This window comes from Mchenga conophoros, linkage group LG13, assembly GCF_057382185.1.
Source record: "Mchenga conophoros isolate Kocher_MC1m ecotype Shallow Benthic linkage group LG13, M_conophoros_male_GT1.1, whole genome shotgun sequence".
Classification (NCBI taxonomy): domain Eukaryota; kingdom Metazoa; phylum Chordata; class Actinopteri; order Cichliformes; family Cichlidae; genus Mchenga; species Mchenga conophoros.
The window spans coordinates 30008503-30025281 of NC_140538.1; the positions used below are offsets into that span (position 1 = coordinate 30008503).

Consider the following 16779-nt stretch of genomic DNA (forward strand, 5'->3'; position numbering starts at 1 on the left):
TTACTGATTACTTATTTTCAAAAGTAATTAGTTACTTAGTTACTTTTCAAAAACACGATTTACAACCTGAATAGGTGATAAAGCGAGAGATCTTTCAGCCCAATTCTACTTTTTCTGCATAATCCATCATACAAAATGTAATCAAATGGAAAAGTCTCTTTTTTTTTTAAACTTGTTTTATTAGTTGTAATCTTTTAACTTTATGCATCAAGCGAAAATTAAATTATATGGAACATTCTCTGACTGGAAGAAATTTATTTAACATTTAAACCTATTTTCTGCACATTCCAGCACATAAAATAAAATATTTTTTGTGTTTACACTCAGTCTTTCAAATAGATGCCAGTGAAACACAGCAGAAAATAAATAAAATCAATAACTCAGCAGTCCTGTTGCTCTATTTTCACCTGTATAGCAGGCGGATGTGTGCCCTGGTGCAGGTGTGCTGCAGCGGTCAGTGGAAGAATCCGCAAGTTTGTCTGTGAATTTCCCATCCCCAGGTAGCGCACTCGGTGCTTGCTCGGAAGTTAAGGCGGGTTTTCGCTGTACAAAGAAGTTTTCTTCACACGCAGTCAACAGCGGACACTAATGTTTTTGTCACTTTTTACAGAATCAAACTCAAAATAAGGTCAGTACTTCCACGCTTTAAACGCTGCACGCTCATGCTCTCTCCCGCACTCGATATATAATCCATTGTTGATCTGCACACAGCTGTTGCCACGAATGTCGCACTCGCTTACGTCATTGTCATGAGACACTCTCGCAAAAAAAATCACGGTTTTAGTAAGGCAGTAATGCAGCGTGCTTACGGGAACGTAACAGTAATCTAATTACCTTTTTTGCAATAGTAATCCCTTACTTTACTCGTTACTTGAAAAAAGTAATCGGATTACGCGTTACTGCCCACACTGTAAACCCCAACAGTCTACCTGACTTATAAAGTTTGTGGATATAACAATTAAAATTCCTCACAAAGTTGAAACAACTTAAAACTTTTCTGTTCGGTTAACGATTCAAACAGTTATAATTGTACATGGCTTAGAAGTTAAGAGTAAATACTGCTTTCTTAATTATGATTTTTGAGTAAATGTTTTTTTCCGAGCTCCGCATGTGGACGTCATGACGTCATGACGTCTTCTCTCTAACCTGAACGACGTTGACAGAAAATTCTGTTCAATATGGCTGCCCTTCTCGAGCGACTGGAGAGCACATTTGGAGAAACTTGTAAGTAAAACGGAACCTTCGTTATGTTTATTTTTTCCGTAAAAAAGCAAGTATATTAATATGTTGCAGCCAATAACTTGTTTTCGAATGCGCTGTTGTGTTAAAAAGCACAGACCCAGGTGGTGAATAGTTGTTCGCGGTTGTTCGCGCTCTTTTTCAAACATAGATTATGTCGTCAGTTTTACAGTTTTAACCGATTAAAACACAGTTTTACGAAGAATCACACATAAAGAAAGGGTCTTAGTGATATTTTAACGACCCCTTGCCAACGCAAGAAAGTTGGCGTTTTTACAACAGCAGCCTCATTGTTCGGCAGGTTTTTTTTTTTTCCTTCTCATTAGCATCATTCAAAAGTGACTTAGCTAGCAGTGGCAACTTCTATCTAAAACAATTGAAATATAGCAAGGTGTTGTATATTTAGTGTGCTGATAAGGTTTTCAATATTTTTATTTTTTCTTCCAAGGCTGAAGGCCAAAGACAAAAAGACAGAAGAAAAAAAAATTCAGACTGCAATTAATTTCAGGTGGAGACAGTAAACACAGGTGAGTTGAAAGATCTATTGAAGAAACCATTCATTAAGTCCCTTAAGGTGAAGATTTCATATATTGATAATGATAAAATTAACACAAATTAAAAGTTTCACTGATAAACACACAATTTTTCCTTGCTTTGAACCCCATGTTCTATATAGATCACAGCTCTGATCTGGAGAACACTATTTTAAAATACTGTGTAGGGTTTTTGTCAAATGATTAAGAAACATACTCTCTGTCACAAGAGACAGAAAGGTTGTATCTTAAAAGAAAAGTCTCCAAAATTTAGTAGAGTCTGATGTCATGCAGTTTCATAAACATGTATTCTCCCCAAAGAATGACACCTGAAAACTTTGCGTTAAATGAACTTTTCTTTTCCCTTTTTAGGAGGCGCCTGATATCAACGTGAAACGCACTGCAGTACTTCGTGCCCTTCCTGTATACCTGCGGGAGGAGGACCCAGAATTCTTTTAGACATGTAATGTAAGTGTATTTTTGCATTACTTAAATTCTGCCAGTAAGATAAAATGCTATGGATTTTTTTAAATACAATTTAATACCCTAGCAGCTACCAAATTGTACAAACAAAATACCCTCTCTGTAGAAAACCCACACACACACAGGTCAGGAGCAGGGCACAGGCGTATCACAGCACTATGGCTATGCTGCAGGTGGCCCAAAAACCAGGCTGAAGTCAAGATTTAGTTTCTTTTTGAGATAAAGTCATGAAATAAAAAATTACTTTTTTTTTTTGAAAAATAATAAAAATACAAATTATGTAATGCAAGAAGCTAACACGTTAATGTACATTTTTCAAAAAAAGTAGAGTACCCTAACTCGTTACAAAGTAACCCACTACACTGCTGAATGTTTTGCTAGATTACAGGTCATGCTTGTCACATTCTCTCAAACCAACTTTACTTATTTAATTGGGGCGATCGTGGCTCAAGAGTTGGGAGTTCGCCTTGTAATCAGAAGGTTGCCGGTTTGAGCCCTGGCTCCGACAGTCTCGGTCGTTGTGTCCTTGGGCAAGACACTTCACCCGTTGCCTACTGGTGGTGGTGCCAGTGTCCGGCAGCCTCGCCTCTGTCAGTGCGCCCCAGGGTGGCTGTGGCTACAATGTAGCTTGCCATCACCAGTGTGTGAATGTGTGTGTGAATGGGTGGATGACTGGATATGTAAAGCGCTTTGGGGTCCTTAGGGACTAGTAAAGCGCTATATAAATACAGGCCATTTACCATTGATACTGTGTCTATTCCAGGCGGACGCATTGGATGAGTCGACCCTCATTGACACTCCAGTTGCCCTTCTCACAGTGGTTACCGACGGCGCTTCCCAGTCCAGTCCATTTTACTTCCTCAAGCATGGCTGTTTTGGTGAAAGGCGACTAGGTGATGCGTGATATTCCCAGATTTGCAAATGCATTTGCTTTATTGTTTGGCTTGATCTATGCTCTGCATTTAGACTACCCCAGGAAGCTGGTTCACACATTTGCCTTAGTCCAAAATATCTTCATGGGGCTTGATGACGGCAAACCCCTGAAACCCCTGCCTACATGCTCTTAAGGAATATAAGGCAATGTTTGTTAGGACACGCACTCTGTTACTGAGCACTTTGTTTGAAGCACTTTAAGCACTTTAAGTTTACTATAGGCTTTGGGTGGATTTAACTCCATCAGTTTACCTAATTTTCCTATACTTGACTGCCTTATCTGGTTATTTGGAAGCTGATCGTCTTTGTACCCATTTTAAAAAATTGTTTTTCATTTCTATTTAAAAAAAAGTGATTAGTATTTGACTTTTTGTTTTGCATTTTTGTGTATTTTGAGAAAGATGCAATTAGGACTGATGTCGCCCTTTGTGAGTTTATAAAAAGATAAATGTTCTACACAGAATTTATAATGCTCACTTTATGGTGCCGATGTCCATGTTAGTTGTTTTATAAAAACATTTGTGATGTTTTTAAATTTTCATGAAAAAATGTTAAATAAACAAAATGTAAAGTAACTGAATTTCCGTACTTTTTTTTTTTTTAGTAGTCTACACTCACAACATAAATATCTTTTAATTAATAATCAGATAATTTGAGTTTAGGTTGTAATATAATTGCATTGTGTTGCATCAAAATAATAAACTACAAGAAACACAAAAATATTGAAATTAAAGTATACAGTCTTTGAGTAAAGCTCAATTAATAAAATATAAAATATAATTTAAAATTTTTAGGTTAACAATAAATACAAATTTTGAGTACCCCATACTTAGAAGATATGAGTTTTTGTACTTAAATCTTTTGAGGTAATCAGTTTCCACAAAAGTTTTAAGTTCAGTCAACTTGTTCGGGTTTACAGTGCATCTCTGGTTCTCACACCTAGCAAGACATATTTTCAGTCAAATAACTAAAAAAAAAAAACAAAAAAAACAAGGCCTCCAAAAGACACCAACAGCTCAAACACAGTAATTAGGTCCAGTTTTGTAACTCTGGTTGTAATATAGATAAGAACAGACAGCAGACCATGTTCCTAACTTTAAACTTTAGCACAAGGTAGGTTTGGAGTCAGAAGTTACTATATTTGGATTACAGGTAAGTTATTAGCTGAGTCAATACTGGTTAGCAAGCTAAGTTAGCACACGCACAGGCATAGATAGATCAAATAATTTTTTTGATATTTCAATTAAATTGGCCCAAAATGGCCCAAATATGGCTAAATCTACTTGTGAGACCTATCTACCTAACATACATGTCAATCAAAACAATCACAACCTTACCCAACCCAGCCATCACACTATTGTAATGAAGGTGGAAACAACGACCTGAGACATTTTTTTTGTACCAGGCTAAAAATAAGTTAAGTTTTTCAATTTAATATGGTTGTTTAAGGGGGCTGACTCACTTTTGGAGCAATCTCAAGTGGCCACAAGGGAAGGTGCACACAAAAACACACACACACAAAAAAAAAACTGGAAAACCTGGCAATCTGAGTATGGCCAAACAAATCCCAAGAAAAAGGCATTTTGTTTGGTGCTCATCAGCCAAATGAATAATGGAGCCTTCTAACTAGATTCTCAGTGAAACCACAATGCACCTGACCCACTGAAGTGGAGTGGAGTGGGCAAGCGCAGCGCCAGCAGCAGCATCCGGTTGGCCAGTTGTCCAGACTCCATTAGCCTAGAAGAGCCATCAGTGAGGATTAGACAGGAGCCCTTTTCAATCCTCATCCAGCGTAACATCCAAGCCCCCCCCTTCTCCTAACCCCCGTCCCTCGCCAGCTCTTTGAGCATGAGCCAGGTTTTCCTGACTGGGCCACAAGCTCGGCCAGAGCCCTCATGTCTCTGGAGCCTCTGCCACTCTCCGCTTTAGCCTCAGCTGCTGGAGATGTTGTCCCTAATTAACAAGGGATTAAGCCATCATCTCGGCTTGTAATACAGCCTGGATGGGAATTCCAATATGGATGCTGGGATGAGGGGGGGGGGGGGGGGGGGGCTGAGGGTAAGGGAGATTGGACTGGGTAGAAAGAGAGAAAGGGAGAGAAACTAGTGGCGTTTAGCAGCTCAGTAAATTACTCTTGACCCGTAGGACTGAGGGGAGTCTATCGGCACGGCAAGCTGGCTGCCAATTACAACAGCTCAGGCCTGCCAAAAGTTTTATTGGGTGGAGGGCGGGGGCAAGTTAGGAGGTGATTGCTGTGCATATGCGTGTGTGTGTGTTGGGGGGGGGGGGGGGGGTTCATTTTTAATGGCCTTTCACCATATTACTTTCTGTCAGGATTGGAAGTGTTTGCATTTGGAGGGATATTGACATAATTATGATGAGAATTTGATGGAGGTTGAAAATGAAAATAGAACTTTTTTTTACAGTCCCCACAAGCCACTGTGTTCATTACACTGTCAGACAGAAATGTTTTATTCAGCTTTGTCTCCACTGACTGCTAAGATTTGGTGTCTGCTATCCCCACATCATTACATTTACAATCAGTCTTACCACTTTTGTTAGTATTACAATTAATAATAATGTTACTGTCAATGTTTTTTATAGCAATAATAGCACTTTTAATAATCATTGTAAATATCTATAACCCAAACTAAAAGTCATTTCATTATTTTTCTAGACATGTGCTGTCCCTAATCCTTCCTACCAACAATCAAAAGTGAGGGTGACGAACTAAAGTCCATACAGTCTCTTACTACGGTTGGGCTACTATTTATGACCAGATCTTCATGCAAGTCTCTGGAAGAATGTTCTTTCAGCAGTATTATGAATTTCAGTTTTTTATGCTTGAATATTTAGCATGGTTTTTAACTGACCTAAAAAAACATGATGCATTAATTTTTGTACAAGGATATTCTTAAATATTGAACATGATTCAAATGATAAAGAAATAAATAAATGGGAAAATACAAGTGAGGTTGATGGTGTTGAGTTCGGCCCACACCGGGGTGCCTGTCTCATTAGGCATCTAGGTGAAGAGGCCTAGGTCACAGTAGGCTTGTGTGCCTTCGAAGATTTATGTGATACTCAGGGGGAGGACAATAGAGAGCCAGTGCCCGCTGACCACCAACAAGAGAACAAGTGAGAGAAAATCTCGCTTGCAGGGAAACAAAAGTAACTGTTGATGGGATGATCCTTCCTCAGGTTCACCAAGGAAAGCGTTTATGAATTTATTCCTAGACCTTGCTGACCAATGGCTGTTTCATCTTAGCATGAGTTGAACTACACAGGGAGTGAATTTGGGTTTGTAGGAAGAGCTGAAGTGCATCATTGTAACGAAAGGGATGTGCTTGATCAGAAGATCAGTACACTGAGACAATGATAAGGTCCCCCGTGGTACAATGCTGGATTCACCAAATTCTGACGCTACCGTTCAAATGTGGCAGAAGAAATCTCCACTGGTTTTCATCGTCTTCTACTTTCTAACTTTGGTGCAAATTGTAGCCTCAGTTTCCCGCTGCCAGGAGTCGTGTCTGGTTAGGACGTCTTCTGCTGTAGCTCATCTGCTTCAAGGTTGCCTGTGTTGTGCATTCAGAGCTGTTCTTCTGCATACCTTTGAGTTACTAATGCCTTCCTATCAGCTTGAAGTAGTCTTGTCATTCTCTTCTGAACTCTGAGATCAGCAAAGCATTTTCAGTTAAGATAAGATAAGATAAGATAACCTTTATTAGTCCCACACGTGGGAAATTTGTTTTGTCACAGCAGGAAGTGGACAGTGCAAAAGTTATGAGGCAAAAATTAGAATACAATAAGAATAAATACAGTACACAACTGTACAGAATAGAATAAAATAAAATACTATATACAGTAGAATAAAATAAAATAAATATACAATAAGATAAAAATAGAATACAAATACAAATACTATATACAACTGAGTAAAAATACAACGATGACAGAAAGGATTATTGCACTTAGTATTATTGCATATGTATGGATGTGTGTGCTTGATCAGTTAAGGTCTTTATTATGGAGTCTGACAGCAGTGGGGAGGAAAGACCTGCGAAATCTCTCCGTCCCACACCGTGGGTGCCGCAGTCTCCCACTGAAGGAGCTGCTCAGTGCTGTCACAGTCTGCTGCATGGGGTGGGAGATGTTGTCCATCAGGGATGACAGCTTAGCCGCCGTTCTCCTGTCACTCACCACCTCCACTGGGTCCAGAGGGCATCCTAGAACAGAGCTGGCCCTTCGGATCACCCTGTTCAGTCTCTTCCTGTCCCCAGTAGAGATGCTGCCGCCCCAGCAGACCACGCCATAAAAGATAGCAGAAGCCACAACAGAGTCATAGAAGGTCTTCAGGAGTGGGCCCTCCACTCCAAACGACCTGAGTCTCCGCAGCAGGTACAGCCTGCTCTGCCCTTTCCTGTAGAGGGCGTCTGAGTTATGAGTCCAGTCCAGTCTATTGTTCAGATGAACACCAAGGTACCTGTAGCTGTCCACAGCCTCAATGTCCATACCTTGGATGTTCAGTGGTTGCAGTGGAGAATGCTTGTGCCTGCGGAAGTCTACCACCAGTTCCTTGGTTTTACTGGCGTTGATCTGGAGGTAGTTCAGCTGGCACCAGTCCACAAAGTCTTGGGTCAGACCTCTGTACTCCTTGTCGTCCCCATCAGTGATGAGGCCGACTATTGCAGAGTCATCAGAGAACTTCTGCAGGAAGCACTGGGTGGAATTGTGGGAGAAGTCTGCAGTGTAGATGGTGAAGAGGAACGGAGCCAGAACCGTTCCCTGTGGGGCCCCCGTACTGCAGACGACCCTGTCCGACACACAGCCCTGAGTCCTCACATACTGTGGTCGGTCGGTGAGGTAGTCCAGGATCCAGGTAGTGAGGTGATGGTCCACTCCAGAGTTCACCAGCTTGTCCTTTAGAACCGAGGTAAGAATAGTGTTGAAGGCACTGGAGAAATCAAAGAGAGAACTACCGCTCATTCTGAAGCTCAGGTTGTACTTTAACAGGTATTTTTGACCATTCTTTAAAGAAATCTGTTACAGTGGGGCAAAAAAGTATTTAGTCAGCCACCGATTGTGCAAGTTCCCCCACCTAAAATGATGACAGAGGTCAGTAATTTGCACCAGAGGTACACTTCAACTGTGAGAGACAGAATGTGAAAAAAAATCCATGAATCCACATGGTAGGATTTGTAAAGAATTTATTCGTAAATCAGGGTGGAAAATAAGTATTTGGTCAATAACAAAAATACAACTCAATACTTTGTAACATAACCTTTGTTGGCAATAACAGAGGTCAAACGTTTACCATAGGTCTTTACCAGGTTTGCACACACAGTAGCTGGTATTTTGGCCCATTCCTCCATGCAGATCTTCTCGAGAGCAGTGATGTTTTGGGGCTGTCGCCGAGCAACACGGACTTTCAACTCCCGCCACAGATTTTCTATGGGGTTGAGGTCTGGAGACTGGCTAGGCCACTCCAGGACTTTCAAATGCTTCTTACGGAGCCACTCCTTTGTTGCCCGGGCGGTGTGTTTTGGATCATTGTCATGTTGGAAGACCCAGCCTCGTTTCATCTTCAAAGTTCTCACTGATGGAAGGAGGTTTTGGCTCAAAATCTCACGATACATGGCCCCATTCATTCTGTCCTTAACACGGATCAGTCGTCCTGTCCCCTTGGCAGAAAAACAGCCCCATAGCATGATGTTTCCACCCCCATGCTTCACAGTAGGTATGGTGTTCTTGGGATGCAACTCAGTATTCTTCTTCCTCCAAACACGACGAGTTGAGTTTATACCAAAAAGTTCTACTTTGGTTTCATCTGACCACATGACATTCTCCCAATCCTCTGCTGTATCATCCATGTGCTCTCTGGCAAACTTCAGACGGGCCTGGACATGCACTGGCTTCAGCAGCGGAACACGTCTGGCACTGCGGGATTTGATTCCCTGCCGTTGTAGTGTGTTACTGATGGTGACCTTTGTTACTTTGGTCCCAGCTCTCTACAGGTCATTCACCAGGTCCCCCCGTGTGGTTCTGGGATCTTTGCTCACCGTTCTCATGATCATTTTGACCCCACGGGATGAGATCTTGCGTGGAGCCCCAGATCGAGGGAGATTATCAGTGGTCTTGTATGTCTTCCATTTTCTGATGATTGCTCCCACAGTTGATTTTTTTCACACCAAGCTGCTTGCCTATTGTAGATTCACTCTTCCCAGTCTGGTGCAGGTCTACAATACTTTTCCTGGTGTCCTTCGAAAGCTCTTTGGTCTTGGCCATGGCGGAGTTTGGAGTCTGACTGTTTGAGACTGTGGACAGGTGTCTTTTATACAGATGATGAGTTCAAACAGGTGCCATTCATACAGGTAACGAGTGGGGGACAGAAAAGCTTCTTACAGAAGACGTTACAGGTCTGTGAGAGCCAGAGATTTTCCTTGTTTGAGGTGACCAAATACTTATTTTCCACCCTGATTTACGAATAAATTCTTTACAAATCCTACCATGTGAATTCATGGATTTTTTTTTCACATTCTGTCTCTCACAGTTGAAGTGTACCTCTGGTGCAAATTACTGACCTCTGTCATCATTTTAAGTGGAGGAACTTGCACAATCAGTGGCTGACTAAATATTTTTTGCCCCACTGTATGCATTTAGTAAAATCAGTTTATATTTTTGTGGTACTACTTTCTGTGTAAAGTAGAGAACACCAAGTGTGGCATATGTGCGCATTGATATGCCTGTGCCTTTTCCACAACATGGTTAATAAAGTAAGTTACTAACAACCAAAAGGTGTTGTTACTTTACAAGTTAAGTTATAAGAGAGAACATAACACAATCAGTTGTTTGCATGTGCTTGGCTGTTTAAATAGTTGTGTTAACGAGTGGATGAAGGTGGTCCCTGACTTACTTTCCTCCTAAGGGGACACCCGGAACCAAAACACGCCAGCAAAATAGAACAGAATAACAGAGACACTGGATTCCCTCACCGTACCAAGGTCATGCTATTACTGCTTGAGTAGGCTTGGAGTGTAGGTTGGACCAACCTGGGGAGGAGTTTTTCCACAGCATATTCATTCTGGGCAGATTTTAGTCTTTTTTTGTTCATTTATTTTTGAATATTACTTATAATATTACTCATCTGTGTTGGAAATGGGCCACATAAATAAATCTGCCTTTCTTGGCCACAGTTACAGAAAAAAAATGCTATGATGGGTTAATAAAGAGTTCTTCTGATTTACTTCCACAACATTTTTTCCTGGCAAAAGCATAACCACCTTTCTCTTCTTTTCAACCCTTTCCTGCTCCAATGTATTTTGCTTTTTCTCAATAAATTCTTGTAACGATTACATACAGGGAGTGCAGAATTATTAGGCAAATGAGTATTTTGTCCACATCATCCTCTTCATGCATGTTGTCTTACTCCAAGCTGTATAGGCTCGAAAGCCTACTACCAATTAAGCATATTAGGTGACGTGCATCTCTGTAATGAGAAGGGGTGTGGTCTAATGACATCAACACCCTATATCAGGTGTGCATAATTATTAGGCAACGTCCTTTCCTTTGGCAAAATGGGTCAAAAGAAGGACTTGACAGGCTCAGAAAAGTCAAAAATAGTGAGATATCTTGCAGAGGGATGCAGCAGTCTCAAAATCGCAAAGCTTCTGAAGCGTGATCATCGAACAATCAAGCGTTTCATTCAAAATAGTCAACAGGGTCGCAAGAAGCGTGTGGAAAAACCAAGGCGCCAAATAACTGCCCATGAACTGAGAAAAGTCAAGCGTGCAGCTGCCAAGATGCCACTTGCCACCAGTTTGGCCATATTTCAGAGCTGCAACATCACTGGAGTGCCCAAAAGCACAAGGTGTGCAATACTCAGAGACATGGCCAAGGTAAGAAAGGCTGAAAGACAACCACCACTGAACAAGACACACAAGCTGAAACGTCAAGACTGGGCCAAGAAATATCTCAAGACTGGTTTTTCTAAGGTTTTATGGACTGATGAAATGAGAGTGAGTCTTGATGGGCCAGATGGATGGGCCCGTGGCTGGATTGGTAAAGGGCAGAGAGCTCCAGTCCGACTCAGACGCCAGCAAGGTGGAGGTGGAGTACTGGTTTGGGCTGGTATCATCAAAGATGAGCTTGTGGGGCCTTTTCGGGTTGAGGATGGAGTCAAGCTCAACTCCCAGTCCTACTGCCAGTTTCTGGAAGACACCTTCTTCAAGCAGTGGTACAGGAAGAAGTCTGCATCCTTCAAGAAAAACATGATTTTCATGCAGGACAATGCTCCATCACACGCGTCCAAGTACTCCACAGCGTGGCTGGCAAGAAAGGGTATAAAAGAAGAAAAACTAATGACATGGCCTCCTTGTTCACCTGATCTGAACCCCATTGAGAACCTGTGGTCCATCATCAAATGTGAGATTTACAAGGAGGGAAAACAGTACACCTCTCTGAACAGTGTCTGGGAGGCTGTGGTTGCTGCTGCACGCAATGTTGATGGTGAACAGATCAAAACACTGACAGAATCCATGGATGGCAGGCTTTTGAGTGTCCTTGCAAAGAAAGGTGGCTATATTGGTCGCTGATTTGTTTTTGTTTTGTTTTTGAATGTCAGAAATGTATATTTGTGAATGTGGAGATGTTATATTGGTTTCACTGGTAAAAATAAGTAATTGAAATGGGTATATATTTGTTTTTTGTTAAGTTGCCTAATAATTATGCACAGTAATAGTCACCTGCACACACAGATATCCCCCTAAAATAGCTCAAACTAAAAACTACTTCCAAAAACATTCAGCTTTGATATTAATGAGTTTTTTGGGTTCATTGAGAACATGGTTGTTGTTCAATAATAAAATTATTCCTCAAAAATACAACTTGCCTAATAATTCTGCACTCCCTGTATAATTATTTTTATATCCATTTATATATTATTTATATTTGTATTTTGATATACATTTCACCCAAAATATTTCCAGTTTTCATTGATCATTATGAGTGATCATTATGGGTTATAACTCTGAATTTATTCGTTTTCAGGATGCATTTGTAATTTTAAGCCTTTTCTCAACCAGAGACATTATCAGGAACTTCTTACCCGAGTTAAGGAGATAAAGAACAGCACGTTTTTTTTTTTTGTTTTAGATCAAATAAATTTGTGACATGTAATTTGCAAATCCACTTCTTAGACTCCAAATCAGAGGAGCACAGAATCCAGGTAATTGTTTAAAATTTGATTGTGATGACTTGAGATTTCATGTCATATGCTGGTGCTGGCTGGTCCACAGTGTGTCATGAAGCTTAGTGTCAGTGCAGCATATACCAGATTTTAGAGCTTTTCTTGCTTACATCTGCTGACAAGCTTTGTAAAGATGCCGATTTCATTTAAACTCCAATGGATACATCAGAGAGTAAAATCTAATGCAATGAGGGTGCTGCACCAAAAGCCTCCTTGTGGTTACTACACTGTAAAAAAAAAACGTGCTGTTTTTACAGGAAAACCCTGGCAGCTGGGGTTACCAGGGACTTCCTGTAAAAACGCTTTACAGATGCAACTTGTAAATTGATTTACAGTGAATGAATCTCAGATTAAAACTGTTACATCTACAGGAAAAAGAAGTTAATTTCACACATAGATGTGATATATAAATACACTATTTCCTGTATCTTTTACAAGTAATAAATGCTTTTTGTGGATCCATAAACTGCAAAATTAACAGGGAAATATCGTACAAAGAACTAATTTAAAATGGTAGAACTACGGTGAAACTGTGCATATTAAATGGAGCTGCTCTGTAAATTATACATAAAATCTATGCTGAATATTATATGTTTTAATGTAAAATTTTAACCATAACCCAGCAAATTTCTTACTGCTACGCCTACACCCAAACATGCAAAAATACACATGAGAAAACACAAGAGAGGAAAATATCACTTTTGGGAAATTTATTTTGCAGCCACATTAGCAAAATGACAGCAAATGGATCCATTTTTCCAACTAACACAATATGCAAGGCACACAGCAACTACACAATTCAATCAAAATATAGGCTATAAAAGCTGTGGAACATTCCTGCAAAGCAAGAACCATGTTCATGAAACAAGCATTTGTTAGACCCTCCACCAGAAAAAGTTAAATAACCTGTTAAGACTTTAAAACAAAAAACACATATTGTGCCAAAAATGATCATAATCACCGTGCAACGCAACACGCACCCTGCTGTCACCACAACCATGGCCCTGGTCAGAAAACATCAGCAAAACCACGTGGTGAAACAAACCTACACATGTGGTCTAGAAACACTGCAGTAGCAGCATGTTGTTTTTTTTCTTTTCTTATGTAAATAAAGAACATTCCTACAAAGAAAGAACATCTTCATGAATTGGCTTCATGCATTCGACCAGTAAAAGGTTCCAGTACACATTGTGGAACAAAATTAACAAAGTAAAACTAACAGTCCACAGAGAGTCAAGATTTAGGCTTAGCGCCACTCGTGGTCGGCGAGATCCTAAATCAGGATGAGGACTCGAGGGTTCACACTGAGACGACGCTTTGAGTTTTTGTTCTCTACTTTGGTTCCTTTTTCTGGGTTTATGGAGAAGAAACACCTGTAGAATAACAATCATATAAAAGTTTATTAAGCATTTTTATAATTGATCAGTTAAAATACACATACAAAGTAAGTAAAAATTAAGTATATACATATATATACAGTCATGGCCATGACCACGTTCAAGACAAAGTATAACCAAAATGCTGTGGGGAAGTGAACAATGCATGGTCAAAAGTATTGGCACCCTTCACGAGTGTCTTCTGCAGTGATATGTCACACTTTAGCATTGTTAAAATCCAAAGCAAAGGTTATAGGTAGTCAGACGTCAGTTGACGCTTGGTCTAGCCCTGAGTCTCGGCCAGGCTTGGACCCAGATTCAGACTGTTAATGTATTTAAAAAAACCAAACAAACAAAAAAACAACAACAAAAAACAGAAAAAACAACTGAAACCGGCTCCAAAGCCGACCGAGACTCAGAGCCAGACCTGGACTCGAACCACATCAAAGCCAGACTCCAGATCCCAGAGTCTCAGTTATAAGAAATAACAAAGCCATATTTGTTCACCTCTGAAGAAACTCTAAAGGGGAAGCCAGCTCAGATGGATAATGGATGTTGAAATTGTAGTAGCTCCCGAACATGAGGCACAGTGCAGAAATGAAGGAGGATATGTTTGTGCTGACGAGGTGCCGATCAACACTCAGCATGTATCTTCTTGAGGAATAGCAGGACTGTCCTGTGAAGAAATTATTTAACAGGTTATATCAATAAACACGGCAGTCACATGACATTCTATAAAAAATGCACTTAAAAAAAAAAGAGAGAGAGAGAGCTATGAAACAGACTTACCACACATGATAATAGTGGGTGTCAGAGGCACTTGCTCCAGTTGTACCTCATCTGCCAGACATGTATCTTCAACACAGAGAAGCATGGACTCCTCCTTCTCTTCAAAGTAGCTGAGTAGCTGTTTAAGGTAAAAGAGACACATGTTTCTGAGATAAGAATGACTATCCTTCTCTGGCATATCACTGGCTGAACTAGCAGATGCCATGGTTTCATGTGTGTTTTCTGAATATTCTGTACTGTCATTTGGGGGCTGAGGACGAGATTCCTTGTACATGTCATCAATACCATCTGGGGAACAAGCTTTATGCTTCCTACACATGTGAGAAGTAAATGATGACTTTTTTGTAAACATATGCTTACAACCACTTACTGGACATGACACAGACCTGCCCCCTGCAATATGATCATTTAAGTGAGACACTAGCTCTTTCACTGTTTGAAAATGGCGGGCACATAATGAAACTGCACATTTTAAATCTGCAACAAGAGCTTTAGGAGTAGCTTGAAGTGCAGGTGCATTGTGCACACGATAAAAATGCCCCTTGAAAGCAGAGTACGTGGTGAATGTTTGGCTGCAATTGGCGCCAACACATTTAAAAATACAACAAGGCTCATTCTTATGCACTCTGCAATGTACTACATAGCCTCTTAATGTGACCAATACCTTTTTACAAAAGACGCAGATGATCATTTTTAGTATTTCTAAAGTTTGCCTGTGCTTTTCAGCTGAACTAGCATGCTAGCGCTAGGTTATGAGCCTTGGTCTAAATATCAACTGGTGCTTTTATCTCGAAAAAACGTCGCCAAGATATTGAACTTACCGTGCAGACTTTCTGACGAACAAACACAGATCCTCAAAAAACACTTGAAATCGTATGTTTGTAATTTGTCCAAACAACGTAGTTGCTGAAAGTTCGATGTTTTCTTCTCCCGTCTTCTCTCTCGTGCTGGCTCGTTAGCTATAGTCGTGAACTAGGCGCTCTTCTCCTCCCGCCCTCACGTCATTATCCAATCAGAGACGAGCTTCAGATGCACATTCAAAATTAGGCGCGCTCAGTGCAACTGTGAGTGGCCTGAAGTAGCTTACAGCTCTGTGGAGATGAGGCACCATAGAGATCCTATGGGAGGCACTGTAAGTTTGTTTAGCCTTTAATAATGAGACATTGCTGACCTAACCCAAAAAAGTATTCTAGTCTAAGTATCACATTGCAATTAAAAGAAACATAAAGAATACAAGCATTATGACAGAAGCATTACTTAGTCGTTAAATAATAATTTCTTATTGGTTACCCTACAATAGGCTGCAAATGATTTAAGAAAAAAACATGATGTAAACAATTTTAATTGTATATTTTTATATAGCCTATAAATGGAGAGGCAACCTCTCAGGTTCACAATGACATCTTCTGTGAAAACATTTTTATTAGTCCAATCCATGACTTTGCATCATTTCATGAATCATGTTAAAAGTAGGCCCAGTACATCCATGCAGTTGTAAAGTGACTTACATATACGTCATGTGTTTTTAAGAAAAACTGACTAAAACTGTGATTTTTACAGTATTTGCATGTCAAATTAACATGATTGTTTGGTTATGAGTATTACGGTGTTTCACTGTTTTTATTCACAGTATTTGTAGTTTTAACCAATAAATTTGATTATAATCACACATTCATGTTGTAAATATAACAGGAACATTCTGTTTAAAGGTTTACAATAATTCACTGTGATCGAAACAGGAAAGTTGTGTTTTGAGGTTTACTATACATTTCTGTAGGGGTTTTACATGGTTTTTATGTCAATTTCACTGCCCTTTTTTACAGTGTATGGTCGGCAGCAGATTACTATCAAACCACTGAATGGAAGTTGAAAATTGAGTTTTCTTTATCACTGAAAACAACACATTGGGTTTGTATCACATTCACACAGGTTCGCTACTGCTAAGCGAGTAGTTAGGAATTCAAGTGAGCATTTTCCATACATAGCAACTGCAACAATCTTGAGGAGGTTTTCTATACGCCTATACCAGTGTTTTCCAACTACTGTGCCGCGGCACATAGGTGTGCTGTGAGAAATGATCAGGTGTGTCGTGGAAGATTATTTAGTTTCACCTGATTAGTGCGATCGGTGTGAGTGACGGGCAGAACAATTACATTCTCTTCCACTAGAGGGCAGTACAACT

At 40.1% G+C, this 16779-nt stretch overlaps 1 protein-coding gene and 2 long non-coding RNA genes across 3 annotated transcripts in view; 1 reads left to right on the top strand and 2 right to left on the bottom strand.

Annotated features, from left to right (window-relative positions):
- Positions 1 to 16779, bottom strand: part of LOC146561511 (uncharacterized) — a 512369-nt gene that overhangs the window by 322413 nt on the left and 173177 nt on the right. The gene's annotated exons all lie outside the window — the stretch shown is intronic.
- LOC146561516 (uncharacterized) lies at positions 1164 to 3759 on the top strand. The gene is made up of 4 exons (XR_014894750.1): positions 1164 to 1224; positions 1688 to 1766; positions 2145 to 2240; positions 3019 to 3759. It is a non-coding gene; the product is annotated as an uncharacterized LOC146561516 (long non-coding RNA).
- On the bottom strand, positions 12858 to 15400 carry LOC146561517 (uncharacterized). The gene is made up of 3 exons (XM_085297669.1): positions 14598 to 15400; positions 14316 to 14484; positions 12858 to 13805 (listed from the first exon to the last, which is right to left on the bottom strand). Exons 1-3 carry the CDS (start codon positions 15286 to 15288, stop codon positions 13706 to 13708), a joined length of 960 nt encoding a protein of 319 aa, XP_085153795.1. The 5' UTR covers positions 15289 to 15400; the 3' UTR covers positions 12858 to 13705.